The sequence below is a fragment of the Podarcis melisellensis genome (genome assembly GCF_964234715.1).
Source record: "Podarcis melisellensis genome assembly, chromosome: 4".
Classification (NCBI taxonomy): Eukaryota; Metazoa; Chordata; class Lepidosauria; order Squamata; family Lacertidae; genus Podarcis; species Podarcis melisellensis.
Genome location: NC_138531.1, coordinates 91,737,950 through 91,764,619, shown reverse-complemented (window position 1 = coordinate 91,764,619; position 26,670 = coordinate 91,737,950). Strand labels below are relative to the sequence as shown.

The window sequence follows — 26,670 nt, the reverse complement described above, 5'->3', positions numbered from 1 at the left end:
GGGTTCTGCCCCAGCCAGCCTAACTCAGACAGGAAGACCTGGATTTGAATTCCCGCTTGATGAGTCCAGCCATTCTCTAAGTGGTGACTTTGGGCCAGTCTGTCTCAGCCTGGTCTACCTAGCAGGGTTGCTATGAGGATAAAATGGAGACGACAGGGAGAGACCATGTATGTCACCATGAGCTCCTTAGAGGAAGGGTAATGTGTGTGTGTGTGTGTATATATATATATATATATATATATATATATATAATCTCATTTACATCAGTTATTTACATACCAACCTAATTGCTGAGATTTCTAAGCAGTGTACAATAAGATTGCAAACAGCAATAGATAAAACCAATTGCAATTACTGTAATCAAAAGATTGGGGTTGGAAGTGGGAAACTTGCTTAAAATGCCTACCGAAATAGAGCTGTCTTCGTCAATCCCCTGAAATTCAGTGAAGGATTCTGTCTGATCTCCCCTGGAAGGAATTTCCACAGAGTCAGGCCCACAACGATGCATTTCCCCTTACTGGATACGAGCCATGTATCGGAGCCAGGGGAGAACCCCTTAACCGAGATGCCTTCTGAAAAATCTTAGCGAACGGGGAGAGAGATAATAAATCAGGCAGCACCTAAGATCTCCCTGACTAAGGGCCTTCTAAATGAATACAAGAACCCTAAACTTATGAACAGCTAAGTGCAAGCTTAGAAGCACCAGGACTGGAAGGCTGGGTTTGCGGAGCTTTTGGCCTTCCAGATGGTGCTGAAGGACAGCTCCCATCAGCAAGCACAAGCGGGGGGGGGCTGATGGGAGTTATAGCCCCCGCGAGATCAGGGGAATCCTCGGCTACGTCATCCACCCAGCCAGCCAATCGGCTGGCTGAGGAGGCATGGCCCGCCCTATTTAGGGCCGGCGTGGCCGAGGCTCACCCTCTTTTCGCCACACCAGCTGATTTGGTTTCCCATCCCTCCCTCCCTTTAGGCAGCCTCCTTTGACATTGCTATGGACTTCAGTTGGTCGCCGTCAAGGGGCCTGGTAGGAATTTTTCCAACTGGCAAATTGCCTCCAGCCATTTGGTTTTTCGCCTACCTTGTAGCAACTCATCACAACTCCTCGGCATTGGCGGTTAGGCATTGGTAAGGGAGGGTTAAGTAGATGAGAAGGGGGGAGGAAGCGCCATCGCCTCCCCCACAGCATAAGGGTAGTCCGATAAAGGACTCCGGGGGGCGTGGCCCTATCCGAAGCCTATGGAGGTGTGGGCCTAAGGCACGCCCCCAAGCGGTGACCTCGGGGGAGCTCCTAGTTGACATGCCTCAGCAGGACTCCCCCTACTGGTGGTTAACCCTTGTCAGTTTCACACAACCGGGCTGGAGCCGGCTAGTTGATAGGACCAATGCCTAAGCCAATACCGCTCATTCCTGTAATCAATTGTGTGGCCTATTCCGCCCATTAACTTAATTCTTGGTGTCTGGTGTCTTTCTTTCTTCTGGGGGGAGGCGGGAACTCGCCACGCAACTTCCAGAGGGCCAAAGATTACTCACATCTGCTGCAGCCTCTCCCCAGTCTAGCTGCCCCATTTTGCATCAGCTGGGGCTTCTAGACCAGGCTGAATGTGTGCATTGCAAGAATCAAGTCCTGGGGTTAACCAGTGTATTAATAACAGTGTGTGTGTGTGTGTGTGTGTGTGTGTGTGTGTGTGTGTGTACGCGCGCGTGTGCTTAATTTTAATTGCTCTCCATCTGTCTTTTCTCTCACTTTATTCCCCACGTGTTATTGAATTGCAGGGCGGTGGACTTCCTGCATTGCAGCAGGTTACTAGAGATGGCCCTTTGGCTCCCTTCCAACTCTACATTCTATGAATTATATATATCTATATTGATTAAATGAAGGAGGGAAGGAAAAATTAAACCAGTGCATGAATCACCACAGCCAGGCCACCCCTGTCTGAGAACTGCCATACTTGGTGTAACAGCCAGAGTTGGTAAAAGGCACTTTTCGCCTCCAGCATTGACAGTAATCAGAGGTACCTTGTATCCATACACATTGCAGTCTTATTAATAAGCAATGCAACCCCCTCCCAGGTTATTTATTATCATTAGCTGTAGGTTTGCACTTAATACAGCAAGAAAGTAGTTGGTAGGTTAGCAGTCATATTACGTTAGGCCAGAGAGGATAATAACAGAGCAGTTCCTTTGAAATCCAGCAATATAGTGGTAAAGGTAAAGGTAAGGAGACCCCTGACCATTAGGTCCAGTCGTGGCCAACTCTGGGGTTGCGGGGCTCATCTCGCTTTACTGGCCGAGGGAGCTGGCGTACAGCTTCCAGGTCACGTGGCCAGCATGACTAAGCTGCTTCTGGCGAACCAGAGCAGCGCACGGAAACACTGTTTACCTTCCCGCCATTTATCTACTTGCACTTTGACGTGCTTTCGAACTGCTAGTTTGGCAGGAGCAGGGACCAAGCAATGGGAGCTCACCCTGTCGCAGGGATTCAAACCGCCAACCTTCTGATCGGCAAGCCCTAGGCTCTGTGGTTGCAGTATACAAACGGATAGACCACTTCACAGCATAAAGCTAATAGAGAATCATAGTCCTGCAATGCAGGACTCTCAGCTGAAGTATCCGTGACAGCTGGCCATCCAACCTCTCCATAAAAACCTCCAATGAAGGAGAGTTCACAACCTCCTGAGGGAGTCCATTCCAGTGTCAAACAGAACTTGCCATCAGAAAGTTCTTCCTGATGTTGAGTTGGAATCTCCTTTCTTATAGCTTGAAGCCGTGAGTTCAGGTCAAATCCTCCGGGACAGGAGAAAGCAAGCTTGTTTCATCTTCCATATGACAGCCCTTTAGATATTTGAAGGTGGCTATCGTATCTCCTCTCTCTCTCTCCTCTTTTCCAAGCTAAACATACCCAGCTCCCTCAACCACGCTTCATCAGGCTTGGTTTCCAGACCCTTTGATCCTCTTGGTCACCCTCCTCTGCACACCTTCCAGCTTGTCAATATCCTTCTTAAACTGTGCACACAATAAAAACAGAATGAAATGCACAAACACCAACTCTACAAAAAAAAAATCAGTTCAATGAACTGTAAAACCATAACCATTTCATCAGATATAAAACTGATCTTCTTTAAAGGATTGGGTTCTTTAGTAATCTAACATACGTGTGTGTACATGCGTTCGCATGTGCCTATGAAAAGGCTCTGGAAGGTCTCATGTTCACTGCTGGAGAATCACTGTCAGGCAGTATGGAGAATCCTGCGGCAGATGAGCTGATGGGATGCCGAGTAAGGCAAATGTGCAACATACCAGTGATCTCTTCCCATCTGCAATGCTTGCCACAAGCGCCTGGACCATGCCTTGCAAACCTCAGACAAACACGAAACAATGCATATTACTCAACAATATTTCCCAGTCAATTTTGCCACAAGATGTCACTGTAAACCATCAATATCTGCTAAGGAATCGCCCAGATCAAATATGTGGCTGCAAGGGCATCATTCAGCAATCAGCCACTGTGTTGAGAAAATGCATCAGCTGTGCTGATAAAATTATCCCTGTTTCAACCACACCCCTGCAGGGAGTTCATCAAACACCACTGGCGCAGCGTAGTACTTCAAATCTCAGCTGTGAACTCACTGGGGGCTTTAGCGAACAACTATCTTTCAGCCTCTGCTCCCTTGAACACTTAATTATCACGGCTAATAACTAATTAATAGACTTATCTTCCATGAATTTGCCAAGGCCTTTTCTGTCTGCTATGTACATAGTGCATTGATGGCTGGCTGGATATCTAGCACTGAATGGGAATGTACTGTATTCCCCTCACACCACCCATTTATTTTACACAGGGAATTTCCCCTTTCGTAAGTTCATTTGTAGCAATGAAGAGTTGCCAAATGCCATCAAGATATTAGGCAAGCTTGGCAGTTTCAGAGTTTCTAGATTTGTTTACTAAATGCAGGTAAGGTAAAAGGTAAAGGACCCCTGGATGGTTAAGTCCAGTCAAAGGTGACTATGGGGTTGCGGTGCTCATCTCGCTTTCAGGCCAAGGGAGCCGGCGTTTGTTCGCAGACAGCTTTCTGGGTCATGTGGCCAGCAGGACTAAACCGCTTCTGGCACAATGGGACACTGTGACAGAAGCCAGAGCGCGTGGAAACGTTGTTTAACTTCTCTCTGCAGTGGTGCCTATTATACTTCCACTGGTATGCTTTCGAACGGCTAGGTTGGCAGAAGCTGGGACAGAGCAACATGAGCAAGTAATGCAAGTAAATTAGGGAGCAAGTCTATGCACAAGAAGCTGGCATAAAGAACATGGCTGTAAATTAAGTCGGCATAAAGGTACACCAGATCTAATCCCCAGTCAGCATTGGGGCTGCTGCTACTGCTCAGCTGACACACAGTAGAGGGAAAACAAGCTTTTAATATAGTGTGATTTGCTGGGTTGCCAGGTCACATTACCAAGCTGAACAGGCTTAGGATCCAGCCTAAGTCCCCGCTCTGTAGGCCCACCCCCAACATGCCTCTTTGGGGAGACTTACGCTGGCTGAGCCCCAACCAGAATGACCAAGTCTATCATATGTTCAACTGAGCTGGGGTTGGGGACTTAGCACAAAGGCTGAGCCAGGAATCAGCTGGCTGAGTCAGAGATCCGCTGCACCCTAAGCTGCTCATTTCTTGCAAGATTTAGGAAATTGCACCCTAAATGTACTAAATCAAATCACTTTCCAGGGCATTGGGAAATTTTCAAATATGAGAGGAAAATGTCTGACACAAGTCGTGGGAAATTCAGCTTCGTGTATGCTTAGCTCTAGTTAATGCATGAAGTGGTTAAGACCATAGAGTAAGCTGCTTTGCCAGACTTGACTCTCCTTGAGTGGTCAGCAAATTCTCTCTGTTCACTATCATTCAGCACCTATTTTAAGATGATTATCTTTATTCATGCAAAGTGGGGAAATGCAGGGTTGTATCCAAAACTACTGTTGCATTACAGACTTCATCTTATGCAACAGAACTGCCCCCCACCCTCTCTACAGTCCCTCACCCTATAGCAGGTGAGGTTTGACCAAAGCTGAATGATGGAGGGTATGTTGCTTAATAGCTACAAAAGCAAGGGTTGCCAACTTTGCATGCAGAGGTGCCAGTGTGCCTTCAAATACTTCTATGGCGCCCGTAAAACATCTCTATGAATACTCCCTCAAAAATCCACAGTGCATGACAGACTGTTTGCTCCTGCTCAGTTCCTGTTTGCAGTGTCCCAGCCTTTCCTACATGGAAAACTCACCCTTAAAATGCCCATTTTTCACTGAATGCCAGGAATGGACATTATGCTCTGAACAGGAATAGCGACGGTGGCTGATGTAGACATGCCCACATCGTTTTGTCCTCCTGTCTCTTCTCCTAGACTGTGCAACCATTTTGTGTCATGGCATCCCTCCCCTCAAAGCTGCCATTTTGTTTTACGCCACATACCACACACACACCCCATGGCAGCCATTTTGTGACTGGGGCCCACGACGACACTTACTCAAAATGTCAAGATATACCCACTGGCTCAAAAAGGTTGATAATCCCTGCACTAAAGCCATAACATCCAGATAAAAAACTGTATTAAGTGTAAAACATGGCTGGGTCTCCCTTGGAATCCAGACACTGCCACTTTGAAGCTGGGCATCAGGACTCCTAAACACAACTTGTGTAGCGTTGTGTGTGTATGTGTGTGTGCCCCTGCCACACTCTAATAAATAGCTCAGGAGCCTTGTGTCCCACGGCTTACATATTATCTGCCTCCTCGTTCCTTCTGGTTTTCTTCATTATCTTGGTTTGAATTGTGCTATCAGCAACATTTCAAGTTAAAGCAGGATTATCTAAAAATATTACTTGATGATTTCTCTTTTCTGCTCTCACATGACTAGCCAGAAAGGGCTATATTTGGCTAAAAGCAGCAAATAAAGGCTGATCCGAGTTTTGTGCTGCGATCAAGGCCATAAATCCACACTTCCCACTATCACATGAGATTAATTAGAGACGTCATTCCCTATCGAGAAATTTTTATAGGCACGGCAATTGATTTCAGTGAGCTGAAATCTGTGGTGCTTTGGGCTGCAATCCTATACACACTTATCCTTTTGAACTCAGTGAGGCTTCTGAGTAGACACAAATGGGATTGCACTGTTAACATGACCCTTTCCCTTTCCTAAATCGTGTGAACGCGTAGACCTCTATAAAAACTTCTCTTGTGACTACAATTAAGTTGAGCTACAAACACAACTAACCAAATAATGACACTAACATTAAATATTTAACTTTTTGCACAGGAGCTTTTTCGAGCATCCAGAATAGTTCACATCCATCGTCTCTAATTTTATAACAACCCTGTAATGTTGGGTTGTGGTATGTAGTAAGGCTGAAGCTGAAAGAATAAGTCATGGGTGGGGAAGCCTTTCTGGTCCCCTCAACCTACAAGCAAACTCTGACAGAGGGCAGGACCCACCCACCCACCCATCAATCACCTGACTTCAGTCTCCTAGACCATGGCTTAGCATTACGAATGAATCCTGCCCAGCGACTTAACTGTGATTTGTTTACTGCCAACAAACCACAATCTGAAGCCATGGTTTGTTGCTGGCTTACGAATCATGCTTTGCCTTAACTACGGTCTGGCATTATGTGTGAACCCAGCACTTTCCTTAACTCGTGGTTTAATGCCTCCAGGACAAGACAGTCACCAACAAAGGCTCCTAGGAAACAAACCTAACTTTGGAGAAACAATTCAGGGTTTGTTTGATCGTCTGGGGGACAATTTGTGGTTTATTAAACAACCTATGACTGAGCAGTATGTATGAATTTAGCCAATGGGTATTAAGTCAGGCTGGTCCAGCGGCAGAGATGTGCTGAGGTGAGGTGTGTTGAGACCATTGTGCCAAGGTAGTGACACTATTGAACAGACTCCCATGAGATGTGATAGACTCTCCTTCTGTGGAGGTTTTTAAGCAGAGGTTGAGTGGCCATCTGTCCTGGATGCTTTAGCTGAGATTCCAGCATTGCAGGGGGTTGGACTAGATGTCCCTTGGGGTCCCTTCCAACTCTACAATTCTATGATTCTTTGGGGTCTTTGAGTATTAAGGTATATGGGAATTCAGCCTGGGCATGCTTTGAAAAACGATGAATTCTCTGTTCCTTCCAAATACTTTTTCAAGCAACTGCAAGTCGTCTCCATCACAATCTAGCCTTTGGCAAAATCTCAAAGAACATCCAAGTGGGTGTTTTGCAACATCTTCCTTGACATTTTTTCAGGTGCTATTCAGGAACCAGCAAGAAGAACACAGATTTCAGTAAGCTATAATTTGGCTGCACACCTGACAGGGGGAAAAAAGAAGAAGAAGAAAGATCTGGCTGCCTGAGATCATTTGCAGGAGTGTCGTTTTCCTACTCCAGAGAGGAGCCTTCAGGGGAGGGGCTATGCAAAAATTCAAGCTTATGTTTTTTTAGGACAGTTTTGCTTATGAAATGAAAATGGTGGTTGGGACTTTTCACACAAGATAAAAGCCGCCCTTGAAATTTAAGTTCTGCTATTAAATGACTGCTCAGTGGAAAATAAAAATGATGCTCCTTTGAGATTATAAAGGCTTAGCCAGATCATCAGTTCAAAGGGTGCACCTATCCCATTTTAGCCCAGTACATTTCCAAGCACAATTCAAAGTGCTGGTGCTGACCTTTAAAGCCCTAAATGGCCTCAGTCCGGTATACCTGAAGGAGCATCTCCACCCCCATTGTTCAACCCGGACACTGAGGTCCAGCACCAAGGTTCCCTCGCTGCGAGAAGTGAGGTTACAGGGAACCAGGCAAAGGGCCTTCTTGGTAGTGGCGCCTGCCCTGTGGAACGCCCTCCCAGCAGATGTCAAAGCAATAAACAACTATTTTACTTTTAAAAGACAACTGAAGGTGGCCCTGTTTAGGGAAGTTTTTAATGTCTGACACTGTATTGTTTTTAATATTTGGTTGGAAGCCACCCAGAGTGGTTGTGAATAAAGGGGTATGAATAAATTATTATTAATTATTATTATTATTATTATTATTATTATTACTTGTAGGATAGCCATGCAATCCTGTTTAGAGGTAGGGAGGTGTCCTTTTTTATTTTTTAAAGAAAACAGCCTTTAAAAAGGTCCTTGATCAATTTCCCTGGTGATAGCCAGTGCCAATAAACAAAGAGTCGTTGAAAACCACACACACAACTGAATGGGTGGTGGTTGTTGTTGTCGTCATCATTGGCATCCCTTTGTCTCGAGAGACAATGGAGTGCACTTCTGGGGGTGAAGTCAAACCGCTGCAATAGCAGCACCGAAGTGATCTCCTCGGGGCGCAAGCCTGGGCACTGTATATGGAGGTCCTGGGCTGCCCAGACAACAAGGCCCCCCTCTCAGCCTTGCTGATGTGGTCCAAAGGATAGCAGTTTGGCATCAGCTTGCCTGCAGGAATTGCTAGAAGAAGGTGTACAAGGCGCCAAACTCCCATCATCCCTGGCCACTGACCATGCTGGCTGGAGTTTACGGGAACTGGAGTGCAGCAGCATCTCTTGTGCCCCCGGCGCACTTCAAATGAATAAAATGAAATGTGCACACATAAACTTGATGTACGTAAGCTGCATTGCCAGCCACAAAAAGTGCCACAGTGCCTCTTTGCGTCAGTCTTCTGTTCCAAAAGCACGCACACAAACCAGATACGGTGGCTTTCTTCTCATTCTTGCCGCTGCTGGGAAGATCATATGCCAAGAAAAGCTGAAAGTGTAAATTTTCAGTTCACGGCAACGCTGCAAATGCCCCAGTTTTGAAAAACGCAGAGGGGAGGTTACACAAGCTCAAGAATGAAGCTGGCGTGTGTGTGTTTTGAAAGGATCCGGGAAATGCGCCGTCCTTTAGAGGCAGGGTTTATCTGCGTTTTAGAAAAAAACCCTATAGAGATTAGATTTTACCTAATGCTGCGTAAGATGATTACAGCTATTTGCGGAGCATTAATTCCCGCTCAAAACAAAATGATGTTTTATAGAGATGATTCCACACAAATGCACTCTGTGCGCTCACACACATATCCACATATAAATCTCCTCGTTCCCCAGCAGAGCTCCCTAAGCTGGAAAACCATGCACTTTTCTTAATGATAAATGGACACAGCAAAAAGGTGGCTGAGAGGAGGAGGAGGAAGAAGAAGAAGAGGAGGAGGAGAATCTACAAATATTGTGCCTGCTTATTCATCTAGTTAGCTGGTGTTGCATGGTGGCTTAGTAGGGGCTGAGCTACGAAATAGGAAGTCCGCCGTCTGAATCTAAGCTCAGTCAGAAACTCACTTGGGAAGTCACTGTCTCAGCCTCCGGTTCCCCCACCCCACTTGCAATATAATAATAGGAACACAGGAAGTTGCCTTATACCCACTCAGACCATTGGTCCATCTTGCTCAGTATTGTCTTCACTAACCCATGACGGGGCTCTTTTTTGCAATGTCTGGGTGCAGGGAGGAAGGGGCGTCAGAAATCACCCCATTTGCTCACTTCCTTTGCCCATGGAGGGGGTTTTCTGAATACATGTGGCACTTGCTCAAGTACGCTTGATGTATGTTTGTTGTGACCAAGAGGGATGCCCTTGGTAAGAGAGGCAGGGAGGGTATTGGCAAAAATGTATAAATGTATAAATCCAAATCAAATACAGTGGTACCTCAGGTTACAGACGCTTCAGGTTACAGACTCCGCTAACCCAGAAATAGTACCTCGGGTACTTCAGGATTAGAACAGAAATCGCGCGGCAGCAGCAGGAGGCCCCATTAGCTAAAGTGGTACCTCAGGTTAAGAACAGTTTCAGGTTAAGAACACACCTCCAGAATGAATTAAGTTCTTAAACCGCGGTACCACTGTAAGTGTTGGAAATGTAAAGAGAAAGAAGGTTCTTTTATCATATGTGGTGGTCTTGTAGTAAGGTTAAAGCTTACTGGGAAATGATATATAATGAATTGAAAAAGATGTTTAAAGTAACTTTTGTAAAACAACAACAACAAGAAGAAGAAGCTTTTCTTTGGGGAATTATAGAGACAGAACTACCTAAATTGTATAGAAACCTATTCATGTACGCGACTACAGCAGCAAGTATGTTACCTGCCCAAAAATGGAAAGAGGAAGAAGTCCCAGCAAAGGAAGAATGGATACAAAAACATTTGGAATATGCAGAAATGTTGAAACTTACCAGAAAAATAGGAAATCAAGATAACAAACTTTTTACAAAAGAATGGAAATGGTTTATTGAATATTTACAAATAAACTGTAAACAGTTAAGAACATTGGCAGGATTATCGTAATAACCTGCAGTTTTATAATAGTATATATTTAAACTAGATGAATAAATGAGCAAACTAAGATAATTTGGATATGCGGGAAATATTAAAAATAAATTCAAGGAACCACAGAAAGAGGGGGGAGGAAGTCAAGTTTTGAAATGTTAAGATGATTGTAAAATTATTGAAATGTATAAAATTGAAAATCATAAATAAAATAATTTTAAAAAGAGAGGCAGGGAGGGAGAGAAGGGGGGTTACTGCATGTTTGTGGCCTGTATGTGTGGCCTGCGAGAGAGAGGGAGAAGTGCACTTGGGCCGAGAGAAGGTGGGGAAATATAACAGAATCATAGAATCATAGAATTGGAAGGGATCCTGCGGATCATCTAGTCCAATGCCCTGAAATCTCAACCAAAGCATCCCTGAGAGATGACGATCCAACCTCTGCTTAAAAACCTCCAATGCAAGAGAGTCCACCTTCCTGCGGATGAGAGAAATGTTATGTGATGTATCAGAGACAGACAGATGTGGCTGCAGAGAAACAGAACGCCAGGGAGGTTCGACTGAATTCTTATCCCTGATACACTAGCTTTCTGCATGCAATGTTGTTGTTTTTTCCCCGACAGTGGGGAAAAGCAGACATGCAATTCTTGGCATGCTACCTGCATTATTTTTTTCTCCCCATTTGGATCCCCCACCCCTTCCATCATTGCCCTTTTAAGGCAGGGACAGGAAGCCAAGGCACAGGGAACTCTATCTGGACCCAGGGACCCTCTCCAAGCCATGCCAATGTCAGGGACAGGCAAGACACTGATGAGTTTGCAGCAGGGGAATTGGGGCTGGAGTCTGACTCAGCAGACAGGGTCAGTGATTTGGGGGGACCTGTATCAGCCATAAGGCAGGGGAAGCTTCAGAGCTGGAGGGTGGAACAGAGGTTGGGTTGGAAGGCCCAGGCGCTTCCCTGCCCTCTTCTGCACCACTTTCTCCCAGAACCAGGAAGGGGGTGAAAAGGGATGAGCAGAGGAAGCTTCCACGCAGGCATAGCCTCTGGCTGCATGCAGAAGCCAGTTGGGGGAAGGTGCATAAACTGGTGGAAGGTACTTAAAGTGGTCCCCTGTTGTGGCAACTGCTCTGTAGAGCGCGGACCTGGGAATAGCTGCCTATCAAGGGGCTGTTAGGTTCATCCACAGGTCAGGAAAGGGGACTTGAGACGTGACGTGCAGTCACCTGTTATTCACAAAAGTAAAAACACAACTGAGTTTATTCTAGGCTAATCTGGTCCCTCTTTAGCCCTCTCCTTCTAGACTCGTCCCAAGCTGTCGTAAACTGCTGGCAGGGGGATGGACCCCCCTCTGGACCAGTCTGGCCCATGGCTCAGCAATGTACAAGGCTCTTTGTGACATGGGTGTCAGTGGAGAAGTAGTTGCAGAGGGATTGCCCAGCCGCTGAGCAACCAAAACAGCATCTGGCTCCTCTCTGCCAGAGTCTGCACTCATATTGAGTCCCTCGACACCCAGCCCTGTCCCTTGAACGGCTTTCTTATTCTGAGCCCCCGTGTTCACTCAAACCTCCTGCTTCCCCCTCTGTGTCCTCCCTGGGGGGTGGGGATCTTGACTTCTCGTCTCCCACCACACTTTGCCATCCAGCCAGTCCCTGACACTGCCTAGACACTAGATTGGTGTGCGAAGATATCCAGAGCTCTACAGAAGCCACTATGGATGTTATCTTTGACAATGAAAAGGTTGCTTTCTACCGTGTGGGTTTATTTGGCTGGGAAGTGCCCTTGCCCCATTGGCCGTGCCTTTTTGCCTGACTGGAATGCGCCCTTGAACTATGGCAATACATCTTGCCTAGCCGGGGGAAGAAATGCGTGCTGTTGTCAGAAACCTGTGACTTTTGCATGGGTCTTCAGTACTGAGCTAAGGCACACAGCTGTTGCCCTGCCTACTTTTGCCTCAGAGTGGCCGCCGAGACCATATAACACTGGTCCTGAAAGACCTACATTGGCTCCCAGTACGTTTCTGAGCAGAATTCAAAGTGCTGGTGCTGACCTTGAAAGCCCTAAAGAGCCTCGGCCTACTATACCTGAAGGAGCGTATCCACCCTCATCGTTCAGCCCGGACACTGAGGTCCAGCGCCAAGGGTCTCCTGGCAGTTCCCTCCCTGCGAGAAGTGAGGTTACAGAGAACCAGGCAGAGGGCTTCTCGGTAGCGGCACCCACCCTGTGGAATGCTCTCCCATCAGATGTCAAGGAAATAAACAACTATCTGACTTTTATAAGACATCTGAAGGCAACCCTGTTTAGGGAAGTTTTTAATGTTTGATATTTTATCGTGTTTTTAATATTCTGTTGGGAGCCACCCAGAGTGGCTGCGGAAACCCAGCCAGATGGGCTCGGTATTATATTTTAAAAAAACTAGACTATATGCCTCATTTCTTCGATGGGTATGAAGACTACAGCCAGCCACTGTAGGATGCCTGTTTTGGTGCAGCATGGCTGAGTGGATTGAGATTGCCAAGATGGCACTTATTTTATATATAACAGCTCTGATAAACTACCCTCTAGCCACGGCACTGCCAGCCTCTCAGTTCTCCATTTCAATTATTCATCTGTTTCTATAATCAAGGCCTCATTCATATTTATTACTCTTACAGCAACCTAGTAATGAGCCCTGATTCCTCTGCTAGGGAAACATGATACGTCTTAAAAGATGCTGCTGCTTAGAAGCATCTCTACTAAGGTTCAGGGGCTGAATGCAAAGCGAAAGGAAATCCAGGCCTCAGTATTCGTGGAGTTTCCCCTCCCCATAATTAAAACTGCACCTCCGAAAATCCTAGTCACAGTTCTGGGGTCACCATTTTCTGGAACTGTAGCCGGCCCCAACATTAGGCATGGGAGACAAATTCAATTTCATTTTAATGAGAAACTCCTTAATTCGCACTTCTCAAACCAATAAGCGAACTGAAACCCAATCGCCCTACAAAATTCGCACTTCTCAATTTTTTTGTGATGCAGATCTCCATCAATGCGCACAGTCATTCATGCATTGGGGAAAACGGTGCGTTAGAAATGAACGCATTCGTGTAAATAACATATGAAAAAATATCTCGAGGAACATGGTTTGCATGAAAAGTGTCTATCAGGAGAAAAGTGCACTAAAGTTATGGCAAATTTCCATGAGGATTTTTAAAGAAATTGCAAATCACTGCAGAAACGCGGAGAACCAAATTTAAGAAGGGTAAAATGAGAAATTGAGAGAATAAGGCTACCAGTCACTACTAACCACGATGGCTATGTTCTACCTCCACGGTAGTAGAAGTAGTGTGCCCAGTGGGGAAGCCCAGTCATATGAGTGGAGAATTGCAAGTGAGGAGAGCACTGTTGCACTCACGTCCTGTTTATGAGCTTCCCATAGACATCTGGTCGGACACTAAGATGACAGAATTCTTGACTACGTGGGTCATTGGCCTCAACCAGCAGTGCTCTTTGTATATGTTCAGAGGCAGTTTGCCTCTTTGTATCAATTGTTGGGAAGCCACAATGGGAGAGGAATTAAGGGACCATTTGTCCTCAGCCCTCTCTTTGAAGGCTCCTTCATTTGAATGGCTCTCTGCTCTTCAGAGTCTGGTTTAAAGATAAAGAGCCGAAGAAGAGAAAGCAGGAAGGATCTTGGAAGCTGTAGCACTTGGATGCAGAGTAAGCAGGAACACTGATCACACCCATCCCAGTTAAAACCTTCAGGCCTAGTTGGTGCATTATTCATTATTATTAACTTGGATTTATTAATCACCTTCCAAACCTCCGCCTCAAGGCAATTCTGCATCTTCCTCACTCCCAACTCTCTTAACGTTTGCTTTGGTTTTGCTTATGTGAAAAGCTTACCTTTAAAAATATTAGCTTTTGGAGAGTAGAGAGGCTTTTACGAGTTTAAACTTTGAGTTGTTTGCTGTTGTTGTTGTTGCTGTGGTGGTGTGTGTTTTACTGGTGAGGTTTTCGCTTCTTCTTTGGTTCTGTTTTGTTAGATTTTTAACATTAGCAACCTGCCACAAGCACTGTGAATATTCAGAGTGATAAGCAACTTTTCAGGACAAAAATCGACGAACGCACAACAGATTAAAAAAAAAGGAATAAGACTGAAAACCAAAGCACAGGGACCATATGACATTAGTGTGAATTTTAATGCAGAAACACATTACGAGGCAGCCTATCAAACGTGGTCCCAAACAGATGTCAGAAGTGTGATTATTATATGTAACGATTATATAATAATCAAGTTTTATTATGTAACGGCATCCTCTTACAACCTTGGAGTACGGTTGCACAGTCGCTTATTGAGTATCAGCCAATCCAAGGCGTTCAAAGAGCAAAACAATTTTGTAATGAGAGATTATGCATGTTTCGCCATTCCAAAATCTCCGTAATAAAATTTTAAAAGCACCACGGGAGTGAAGAAAGGTCATCTCAAGTGGGTGGATGGAGAGAATAAATGCATTTGTGGGGGTTTTTTATAGATATAAAAAGAATTAAATCAACAGGCTGGGAAACTTCTTTCCTGTTTATCGCAACGAGTGATGAACAACACAATGGAAGGACAGCTTTGGTTCAAGCAGTTTTCCTTTTTCTCCCTTACAAAACATCTTAGCCACCCCAAGAAAAACCCGAAATCACAGGAAACAACAACACCACTATTGTAGCAGTTTTGAAAGCAAGCATTTTGGGGAGAAATATATTAGCAGCATTCCCTCAAGGACACAACATGCACTGATTGACATGGAAATTTATGCCCTGCGCATACCAACAAACAAGAGAGATGGCTGTCACCTTCTGTCTTCAAGACTAGAGCTGAATTTCAACCACAAGGTGATACCTGCTTGAATTCTTCCAAGGAGGATCCGAAAAGAACTATGTCCACCTCTGTCAGACCCTCTCCAAGGGCCTTTCACCACTTCCTACTCATTCTCCGTCCCTGATGCCAACAGACATGTCGCGAGGAAGGAGGAAGTGGAGAGGGTGATAGGAAAAGGCACTCTGCCAAGTCTATGGAAGCACCGATCGGTGACCGGGAACAGACCCAGAATCACACAAACACTCCACCTCCCATTTCTTTCAAAGTGAAAGCTCCAAAGCATCAGATTCCCACCAGGGATTTTGGTTGGGATACACACTCCAGAAGATGTCAACAAGCACCTGCTACTTCCATCTCCACTTTTCCCATGGTCAGTTATTTGGTCTTATGGAAGGAGAGGAGGAGGAGGTGATGGTGGTCGCTACAATTTCTTCTTCTTCTTCTTCTTCTTCTTCTTCTTCTTCTTCTTCTTCTTCTTCTTAAATCACAGCGCTCAACTCTCTGAACACTTTCAGAGCAAACAGGAAGGCGACTGCCTGTCCCTATGAAAACCATCGGACACTTACTAGCTCCAAGAGCGGGGATATTCGACAGAACAATCTCTCTGCCTCCCAGAGTCACAGCAAAGCATATCTTCAACCTCCTCTTTTGGCCAGACGTAACAAGGCAACATTGGAGATCCATTATCAAATCCTCCACCTCTAAATTTTGACAAGTGGCAACTGTGCCCTCAGCGCCAAAACTGAATCATTTTCCCAATGTAAAACATTTCCCCAAAGTTTCTATTTGCCCCATCTGGGAAGCTTATAGGTACCCATAATAGAGCAGACAGAAGCATAGCGGAGTGGCAGGATCATTTACATCAGGAAAATGAGAGAGCGAGAAAAGCTCCACATCACCATTTTTATTGTATTTATAACCCACTATTCATGAAAAGCAAATTACAGCATATAAAAACAAATAGGACAGTTAAACAAACAAGCAAACACCTGTAATACTAGAATCAAAAATAGGTAGGTCAGGTTTTCTGCCAAGAGAGGCACCAAAACACATTTTTCGATTTTCAGGAGGGCAAGTGTATCTTCAGCAAACAACAGAAGCTGGAAAGATATGGTGTCCCCTCCTCTGTAGAGAGGAAGCTCCACATTTTTGGAACCATCACCCAGAAGGCTCTCTAACAAGGTGTCATTGCTCACTTCCAAACGTCTGAGAGTAGTAGAATCATCAGAACCTCCACCTCTGTTGTCTTAAGCCCTGAACTGATCTACAGGGAAGAAGGTGGTCTTTCAAATTCTTTACTTTATGGTGATTACCACCTACAGCAACCATAGTTAATAAACCGGACTCCACATGGAACATCCCCACATCAGGCTAGTTGTTCACTTGACCCCATTAACCAAGCCAATCTATGAGAATCATCTAAGAGCCATACATCTTCAGCAGCCAATTGCATGAATCATAACAACCATGAAGAAAAAAATAAGCATTAGCCGGATTTACGTACCTAGCAATGCCTGGAATAAGCTGCTTTTAAAGATGCCCATCACCTTTTTAATGGCCTTTTTCAGTGGCTGCTCTTCTGGCTTTTTCAGCTTCTTGCAATAATCTTCCAGAAGTGCTAAAGCTCGATCCGTGTCTACAATAAATAAAAATACCCAAGGTTATAAAAGTAGTTAACTGGGTTGAAAATGCTGAGAGTAACAAAACAGAGGAGGGGGAGAAGCAGGAACAGATTACTGATTGACCGATGAGAGGGAATAGTAGCATCACACATTAAATAAAGCAATCACAGAGACATCACCTTGCTAACAAAGGTCCGTATAGTTAAAGCTATGGTTTTCCCAGTAGTGATGTATGGAAGTGAGAGCTGGACCATAAAGAAGGCTGATCGCTGAAGTAGTGATGCTTTTGAATTATGGAGCTGGAGGAGACTATTGAGAGTCCCATGGACTGCAAGAAGATCAAACCTATCCCTTCTGAAGGAAATCAGCCCTGTGTGCTCACTGAAAGGACAGATCCTGAAGCTGAGGCTCCAATACTCTGGCCACCTCATGAGAAGAGAAGACTCCCTGGAAAAGACCCTGATGTTGGGAAAGATAGAGGGCACAAGGAGAAGGGGATGACAGAGGACGAGATGGTTGGACAGTATTCTCGAAGCTACCAGCATGAGTTTGACCAAACTGCAGGAGGCAGTGAAAGACAGAAGTGCCTGGCGTGCTCTGGTCCATGGGGTCACGAAGAGTCGGACATGACTAAACGACTAAACAACAACAACAATCGTACAATAAAACCACCATCAGAATCATCAGAATCAAAGTACAGCACAATGAAGATTGCTGCGACAGCTTTGGAAATCATCGCCCTCCCAGTCCTCAAAGTGGTCATACTCCATCTCTTCCCTGCAGCAGCTTCTGAAGACCTTGCCCTAAGCAGGGCATCCATGTACACATGAGATTACACAGGATCCAGACCTATCCTGCAATTTCTAGTAAACTACTGCATTTTGACGTGGCTTCCCTCAAGTCAACTTCAAGCGATCTTGAGCACAGTATTCTTACTTAAAGCACGCTGGATCCCAGGTATATGAAGCCTTCCTTTCCATCACAACTTCCAAAGGCGGAGGTTGGGGTGGGAAACCAATCAGGCAATTCCATCAGGTGAGGACATCACCCCCCAGACTCCACCCACGGCAGGTGACTTCAACACACACCAGCCCATGGGTGTGTGTACAGTGATGGGCAAATTTGACTTGAAATGCAGCGAGAACAAACCTTCACTGTGTAAAACGCCTTAGATCTCCTTTTCAGGTTTCTTCCTAGTGATTTGGTGTCAGCTGGTTCTCAGAATTTCCCACTGACTACCCTAAGCTGGGATTTCAGCACTAAATAACACACTAGAGAGGCAAGCAACTGGTCCAGCACCAAAAACCACTTCAAAAATGAATCAGTGCTCCAAAGTCTGCCATGAATATATGATTATTTTAAGAGCCCAGGCCTCGGATAAATAGGAAATGGCATTGGGAGATTTCAAGACACAGCTAAGAAGCATGACTTGCATTAGCTATGCTTTGGAGAATTATTTGGTTTGCAAACCATCTAAAGGCCTACCTAGATATTTATTACAGGGGATGCATGGCTCCTGTCCCTGGTAAAAGGAAGTCATTCGTTTCCCCACCTCCTACATGCAGTGATCAATGACCTGGAGAGGAGGGACCTGGTCATGATGACATCACATGACATGTCACTTTTACAAGACATTACCAGAGGGACCATGTGGGAAAGATATGGACCAGTGCATCTCCTGTAATGTATAGCTAAGGGCAGTTCTCCCTATACATTTATATTTACAAATTCCAATATGGTGGCTTTTATTGGGCTCTGCATGTGGATAGCTCAATCAGTAGAGCACGAGACTCTTAATCTCAAGGTCGTGGGTTCGAGCCCCATGCTAGGCGAAGGAATCCTGAATTGCAGGGGGTTGAATTGGATGACCCTTGTTGTCCCTTCCAACTCTACAATTCTATGATTCTGCAATTCTAAACATGTGGGGCTGAATGCTGAACCCTGGAGAATGGCAGCTCTAGCAACTCACACCAAGAACATTTTAACAAAGCATCCCCCAAAGGGACAAAAATAGATGCAAAATTGAGATTTATCAACGACAGGTAACAAACAATCCGACAATCCGACAGGTAACAAACAATCTTAAAAAGCAGAGAAATCACCTTGCCAACAAAGGTCCGTATAGTAAAAGCTATGGTTTTCCCAGTAGTGAAGTATGGAAGTGAGAGCCGGACCATAAAGAAGGCTGATCGCCAAAGAATTGATGCTTTTGAATTATGGTGCTGGAGGAGACTCTTGAGAGTCCCATGGACTGCAAGAAGATCAAACCTATCCATTCTGAAGGAAATCAGCTCTGAGTGCTCACTGGAAGGACAGATCCTGAAGCTGAGGCTCCAGTACTTTGGCCACCTCATGAGAAGAGAAGACTCCCTGGAAAAGAACCTGATGTTGGGAAAGATGGAGGGCACAAGGAGAAGGGGACAACAGAGGACGAGATGGTTGGATAGTGTTCTCAAAGCTACCAGCATGAGTTTGACCAAACTGCGGGAGGCAGTGGAAGACAGGAGTGCCTGGTGTGCTCTAGTCCATGGGGTCACAAAGAGTCGGACACGACTAAACGACTAAACAACAACAACAACAAACAATCCTGGTTACCTGATACGTTACTTTACTGATCAGTATTGGCTGCTTGATAACCCTCTCTACTGTGAAACAGATGGCTCACAATTCATGAAGCAGTTCAATTCTATCATCTGTGGTCTGAATCAAGATAATGGCTTTTTGCCCCACTATAGGTGTCCTTTAGGTCACCAGTCCTAAAATGTTGTGCTTGGGAACTCCAGGCCAACACCATAATACCTCAACCCCCAAAACACAATAGCATCACGTATTTCAGTAACAGTTTTCTTCTGTAAACAATGGAAGACTATATTCTTCTGTTCTCAATCCCTCCTCCTACTTCTGCATCCTTGAAATGTTGGGGGGGTTGCCATCTGGAGGTGACGCTTGAAATTGGACCCAGAATCCAAACCCATGATCTTATTCACTATTCGGCTCCCGACAAACAATTTAGCTTTTATATTTGAACTGAAGACCTCATTTCCTCTTTCAGCTTGTTGACTAAGCTCTTGCAGCTCTGTTGTCACTCCACAAAATCTTGACTATTGATGTAAAATGGAAAACAAAAAAATGTAGCTCCTTTCCCACAAATACTTACAGATTAAATATTGTCAAATGATAAGAACAACACACACAAATAAATATCACAAAACTATCTCTGCAACACATAACCAAGGTTAATTTGTTGACTAAATGCTGTAGGATTAAAGAAGCTTTCAATTAAAGTAAATGTCGTATTTGTGTATAGGGTTTCAAACTTTTTGAGTCCATTTGATAGTAGTTTAATCAGCAGCAATTGACAGGTAACTGTCGGGTTTTCAAATGATTCCAACACACTCCTCTGTTATAAGCACAGGAGTAGGCTGAGCTGCTTTTTTCTGGTCAGTTGGCAACCCTACTTATGTAAGACCCACATCTGATTGTAGGAGCTTTTGAGGATTCTGTCCCTTCACTGGGTGAGAATAGATGATTAGCTCTACCTTGGATATTTATAGTGCACAGTTAGCTACAAAGGCAGCTATTCTTAGGACTCAAACATATTTGCATTTGTAATTGATTTTGCACTCTTTCTCTTGGTTCAAATGAGCATCGTTCCCATTCTGCCTGCTTAAAAGTTCTCTGCAACTCAATCAGTTGGCTGCAAGCCTCGAAAACCACACAATCATTTCATATTTAAGCCAGAAACTCCCTGGACTAACAGGAGGGAAACAGCCTAAAGACGCCCAAGAGATGCTTCCCTTGTAACCAGAGTCCAATTGCAACCAGGGTCGGCTCTATCATTAGACAGAGAGAAGCAGCTGCCTCAGGCAGCAGGTGCTAAGGGCCACAGAGGGGCAGTATTCTACTAAAAAGACGCAAGAATGCAAGGATTTCTACTTGCACAATGGAATTTCCCCCCTCCTCGTTCTGTACACCTCATGCCCTCCCAAATCTGTTATAGGAACCCCCAGAACAGATTCAGAGGGGTGCACTGGTGGAGGAGAGGTGGGAAATTTCCGTTGTACATGCAGAAATCTGTGCTGTATTGGGCCCCTCCAGATGATTTATAGATTGAGCATTCATCCTGATTAGTTTGCACAAATCTTAGATGGAGATTGGATTATCTCCTATCTTCACTGAGCATACATCCTGGTTTGTTTGCAAAACAGTTGTCATCCTCAGTGCCGGATTTGCATATAAGCTAAACAAGGTATAACTTAGGGCCCCACTCTCTTGGGGTCCCCCCAAAAAAATTAAAGGAAAACAAATCTGGATGTATATTTCCAAAATAAAAAATAAAAAAACAAATAAAATAAAACCGACATGCAGCAACAGTGTTTTGTGTTGTGTAGGCTCCTATGATGTAAGTCATGGGCCCCGCCTGCTAGCCTGCTCCCTAAAATATCACTGGTTTGCTCCTTTCTGTATATAGGGTGCCTACATTCTTCATGTGCAAATGGCTTTAGATACCTATTAGGTCCATAAATTACCATATAGCATATATTCAACACTAAAAACAGCGGCAATTTGTTGTTGACAAAGGACAACTGGACATATAAAGGGCCCCATTACTTTCAGTAGCTTAGGGCCTCATCAAACTTAAATCTGGCCCTGCATTCACCTCACTTTGCTTAACAAGGTTCTACACGTCTTTCTGTTAGCAATCCAACTTTTCATGTATTTTCCCTGAAGAAGTCCACGGCTGTTATCTTAAGTGGATTCATTGCTCCAGGACAAAGGGTGTTAATCCAGTTTAAATATGCAAACCTAAAGTTCTGGTTTGTTTGTGGGCCCCACAGCACACTTGCAGTCTAGGGTGTCCCAACCCACAGCTTAGAAATTACTGGAAATGTACATTGCTCAAGTGCTAAAACCCACCACGCCACGTCTCCAGTTGTAAATTCCTTCCACAGTTCCCCCTACAAAGCATTTACTTATTCCCAAGATATACTGATAATTGTTGTTGTTGTTGTTTTTAAAGGAATTGAAGCAAACAACTCTCCAGCCTTCAAAGACACAATTGTTTTCAGTGTCTCATGGCCAAACTACAAGACATCTGTGAGAAAACCTCATGATATTTCAATTTTTACTTTCGAGGGTGGGGGAGAGAGCTTTGAATTCAATCAGATGAATGGTGTTTGGGGACCATGGGTATATTTAGGGGGGCGTTATTCTGAAGAAGTGCCACTACTAGTGGGGTGGGAGGAGAAAGAAATTCCATTCAGTTCTCATTTAAAGGAGAACCTGCCTAATTCTCACAATATGCAAACCAATTTGCAGCCATCCTTTGAAATTTGTACTTCTCTGAATTTTGCAATGCTGTTCTCTAGCCAAGTAACTTGTGAGTAGCTGCCAGAGTTTGGTACTGCCCAAACTCCCTGTGGCTACTGTGGGGGCTCTTTTTATTCTGTTTGTTTGGTTTTTGTCTTTTTAAGAGTGTTATTCATCAGTTGGAGACCTTTGGATACCAAGCAACTAGCAATTCAAAAAAACCATAACCACAACACAAAACTGAATATAGAATGGGGTACAGTGAGCATGGAATGTATACATTGGCAAGGTGTGTGGAGAGACATGCGGAAATGAAACTGCTTTTGAAAACTGTACACAGTGGTACCTCGGGTTACAAACACCTCGGGTTACAAACACCTCAGGTTACAGACTCCGCTAACCTGGAAGCAGTACCTCGGGTTAAGAACTTTACCTCAGCATGAGAACAGAAATCGCACGGTGGCAGCGGGAGGCCCCATTACCTAAAGTGGTACCTCAGGTTAAGAACAGTTTCAGGTTAAGAACAGACCTCTGGAACGAATTAAGTTCGTAACCAGAGGTACCACTGTATTAGGAAAAAAGCATGGAGATATGTGTATATTAGGAGGAAGTTGCACTAAAATGCTGATGAGTTTTCATGAGGCATAATAATAATAATAATAATAATAATAATAATAATAATAATGGCATATTGGTGTGAAAATGTGGGGAACTGAACTTAAGATTGGAAAAATGAGAAGCCGGGAGAACTGAAATAGGTACATTCTCTCAGCCCTAGCTATAGATCAGTGATGCAACACACGTTCTGCACGGACAAGATCCCAAGTTCAATCCCGGCCATCTCCAGTTAATAGCCAGCAACAGATTATGCCAGAGATCTCCGATAGCCACTGCCTGTCAGCCTAGATAATACTTAGCTAAAATGGACAAACAGCCTGACTCCATATAAGACGTACTGTATTCAACCAAGTTTAAACTGCGCCCAAATATAGGCTCCACTCAGGTTGCATTCAAGCCAGTTTTGCGGATGTGGGGGAATGGGTCGATATGGTATAACTATTTTCCCTCCACACTGTTTGCTGAATCTTATTAGTCCTAGCGTGGGAGAGGGGGGACACCCACACCATGGGGCTAACAGCAGCTTGAGGGGTGGGAAAGAGGGTCCCCATCCCACATACTTCATGGAATCAAATTTGGGTTGCCAACTTTCCTTTTTAAACTTGCCTGGCTCCTATGCCTTTTAATAACAGTATAGCAAGAAGGTGTTGAAACAGGCAAAACCTTGCCTTCTGCTTGATCTCCTTGGTATGAAAGTTTTTCATCTACTACAGGGGTCAGCAAACCTTTTCAGTCCACTGTCCCTCAGACCTTGTGGGGGGCTGGACTATATTTTGGAAAAAAATATATGAACGAATTCCTATGCCCCACAAATAACCCAGAGATGCATTTTAAATAAAAGGACACATTCTACTCATGCAAAAACACGCTGATTCCTGGACTGTCCGTGGGCCAGATTTAGAAGGCGATTGGGCCGGATCAGGCCCCCGGGCCTTAGTTTGCCTACCCATGATCTACTACATTTCTGTGACTCGGATACTGAAAGGTGGCGAGCCTATGCCAACACGGAGGCAAAATACTAACCAGCTAAAGTGGCGCAAACTGTAGCCCTAGAACACACACCAGCAATTGGATCGTTTTAATCAGATTATTTTAAATTCTAGCTAACAAGGTAGAAATGCTGTCTAGCTTTGGAGTGGCTAAGCTGCAGCAATCTAGCTTAAGCAGGAGAAAAAATGCAAATGCATTATAAATATGAGTTTATTATTGTGTCGCGCTTTACGTAATTTCAGGTTTTCCCTCTGCAGTTCCACGACATGCATATGCAATTGCTTGGGTGGGCTTAGGGTAGTGTGAAAATTCTGTAGAATGGAGCACAAAGAGGCACGCACAGCGCCGCTGGAAGTTGAGAGCCCAAAGTCCGCCACTGTGCACAGCTTGTAAATTGGTAGAATACTGTAGTTGATTATGAAGGCGCTCAATGGGAAGTCTGGTTTTTGACCCCTGTCCAGTACCTATTGGGAGCTGCATTATAATAAGGGTCAGATCACTGGTTTCTCCCAGTCCTGCATAGAGATGCAGGAGATTGAACCTTGAAGCTTTTGCATGCAAAGTTCAGTGACTGAGCCACAGAATTTGCATGACAGGATATACTCCCCTAAGCAAATAGCGGAGAGGTAGCTATGAACCATGGGACGTGGGTGGCGCTGTGGGTTAAACCACAGAGCCTAGGACGTGCCGATCAGAAAGTCGGCAGTTCGAATCTCTGTGACGGGGTGAGTTTCCGTTGCTCGGTCCCTGCTCCTGCCAACCTAGCGGTTCGAAAGCATGTCAAAGTGCAAGTAGATAAATAGGTACCACTCTGGCGGGAAGGTGGACGGCGTTTCCATGCACTGCTCTGGTTCGCCAGAAGCGGCTTAGTCATGCTGGCCGCATGACCCGGAAGCTGTACACCGGCTCCCTTGGCTAGTAAAGCGAGCTGAGCGCCGCAACCCCAGAATCGGTCACAGCTGGACCTAATGGTCAGGGGTTCCTTTACCTTTAGCTATGAACCAGACCAGCCTCTTTGTGGCTTTTTCCCAAGCAATGTTCTCCAGTCAGGCGTGGACCTTGGGGTCTGTGCGACGCCAACATCCAGCACCCTCATGGGCAGGCATTCAGGGGTGTCCTAACTAATTTGCAGTTTCCAAAACAATATGCAAATTGGAAAAAGTCATCCTTCAAAATTTGCAAAGCAATTCAAGTTCTCCAGCCATTTAAGGGGTACAAAAATATGTTTACGAGGGTAAAATGGGTGTCAAAATGCACAAGCTAGTGAAAATAACATATGTTATTTTATTGCCGGATATTGCTTTACAAAGCTAGCATACGCTAGGCAAAAAGACATGCAAAAATATGTGTAAGGAGAAATATGCTAATGAAATTTCACGAGGACTTTAAAGAAAAAATAGCAAACTGATGTGGAAATGCGGAGGACTGTACTTAAGACTGGGAAAATAAGAAACTGAGACAATCCAAAATACAGTCATACCTTGGTTGTTGGACATAATCTGTTCCGGAAGTCCGTTCAGCTTCCGAAATGTTCAACAACAGAAGCACAGCTTCTGATTAATGGCAGGAGCCTCCTGCACTCAAACGGAAGCTGTTTCGGACATTCGGTTTCCGAAAAATGGACCATTTACTTCAAGGTTTTCGGCGTTTGGGAGCCGAGATTTGACTGTATACAAATTAATCCATCCCTACTTGTGAGCTCCTGAAGAACATAACTAATTATTGCAAACTGACACCAACTTTGTACTAGCATATTTTAAATTTGCCAAAATGTGTCTGGCTATACTTTCTGGATGAGACATAGACATAACTGGTGATTGAAAACTTGCTTTCCTCTTCTCTTCTCCTGCCCGCCTCAGCAATATATCACAGCTTCTATAGCCTACATATATAGTAAGGGTATTTAAAATGAGAATTGTCATAGCGTCCTCTTTTTTGCTCTTCAAAATATGGCAACCCTAGAGTTGCTAGATTTGCCATTCTAGATGGTTCAGCTCCTACCCTGGGTCTCTAGAAGCTAACTCTTCTCTCTAAGCTAGGAGTCAAAATGCTAGAGAGGTTCCCTCAATGAATCTGGGAGCTGCAGTTGTGGGGAGAGGGGAGTCCTTAGAATCTGATATACTAATTGTAAACTCATTCTCTATGGTCCTCATGAACCCAAAAGGAAACCCGAAGATTTACAAAAAATCTTTTACAAAAACCCTACAAGAGGAACTCAAAAACATTCAAATGAGGACTGAGCGTGGTCAGTGGCCATGAAATGTTGGCGATCAGAAGAAAAGGAATTGAAACGAGTGAGGTGGAATGGGGTGTTCTAGAAGAGGATTGGGTTAGCTAGAAGCCTGAATAGGAACATGACACACTGCAACATTTTATTGCAGTTTCTCTGTTTGACTTTTTCCCAGCCCCACCTGCAGAATTATATAGTTGTCAGTGGTGATTGAGAGACTATATTAAACCAATTCTGAGGCTACTGTGTTATTCACGCATTTCTGGGAATAGGTCCCGCTGAAATTGATGGCCTGCAATAGATGGAGCTGTAAATGTGTGGCACAGCCTTCCCCAATGGCTTATTTCTTCTACCGCGTCTGCAAATTCTTAGCAAGATGAGCTGTGCTGCTTCCTATTCGAACCAGCTCACCATGTCTAAGTGAGATCACTCTTTGTCGGCACAATCACAAACAGCATCCCTGTAGTTAAGTGTTTTTCAGTCATCCGATTACCCCGTAGAGCAAACAGAATAAGCCCTAGATTTTGGTGCTATTGTTTACAACCATGATCCGAACGTGAGCTATATCTCAAACAGTACGCAAGGCAACGGTATGCCACAGGCTAAGTCTGCCACGTGATGCAGCAGAAAATTAAAGCCTTGTCAATAACATGGGACTTCTGACACAGACCCCACTGCCTTTTTAAGTCTGCCAAAAGCCACCTAAAAGCCATTAGCAGGGAAGGGATTATTATTGGGTGGGGGA

General features: G+C 44.6%; 1 protein-coding gene across 1 annotated transcript in view; it reads right to left on the bottom strand.

Moving 5' to 3' along the window:
* DLG2 (discs large MAGUK scaffold protein 2) overlaps positions 1-26,670 on the bottom strand; it is an 852,330-nt gene that overhangs the window by 813,649 nt on the left and 12,011 nt on the right. Inside the window, exon 3 of the mRNA XM_081909134.1 lies at positions 16,660-16,791. Within this exon, the coding sequence (XP_081765260.1) occupies positions 16,660-16,791 (132 nt within the window). The remainder of the gene's footprint in view (positions 1-16,659; positions 16,792-26,670) is intronic.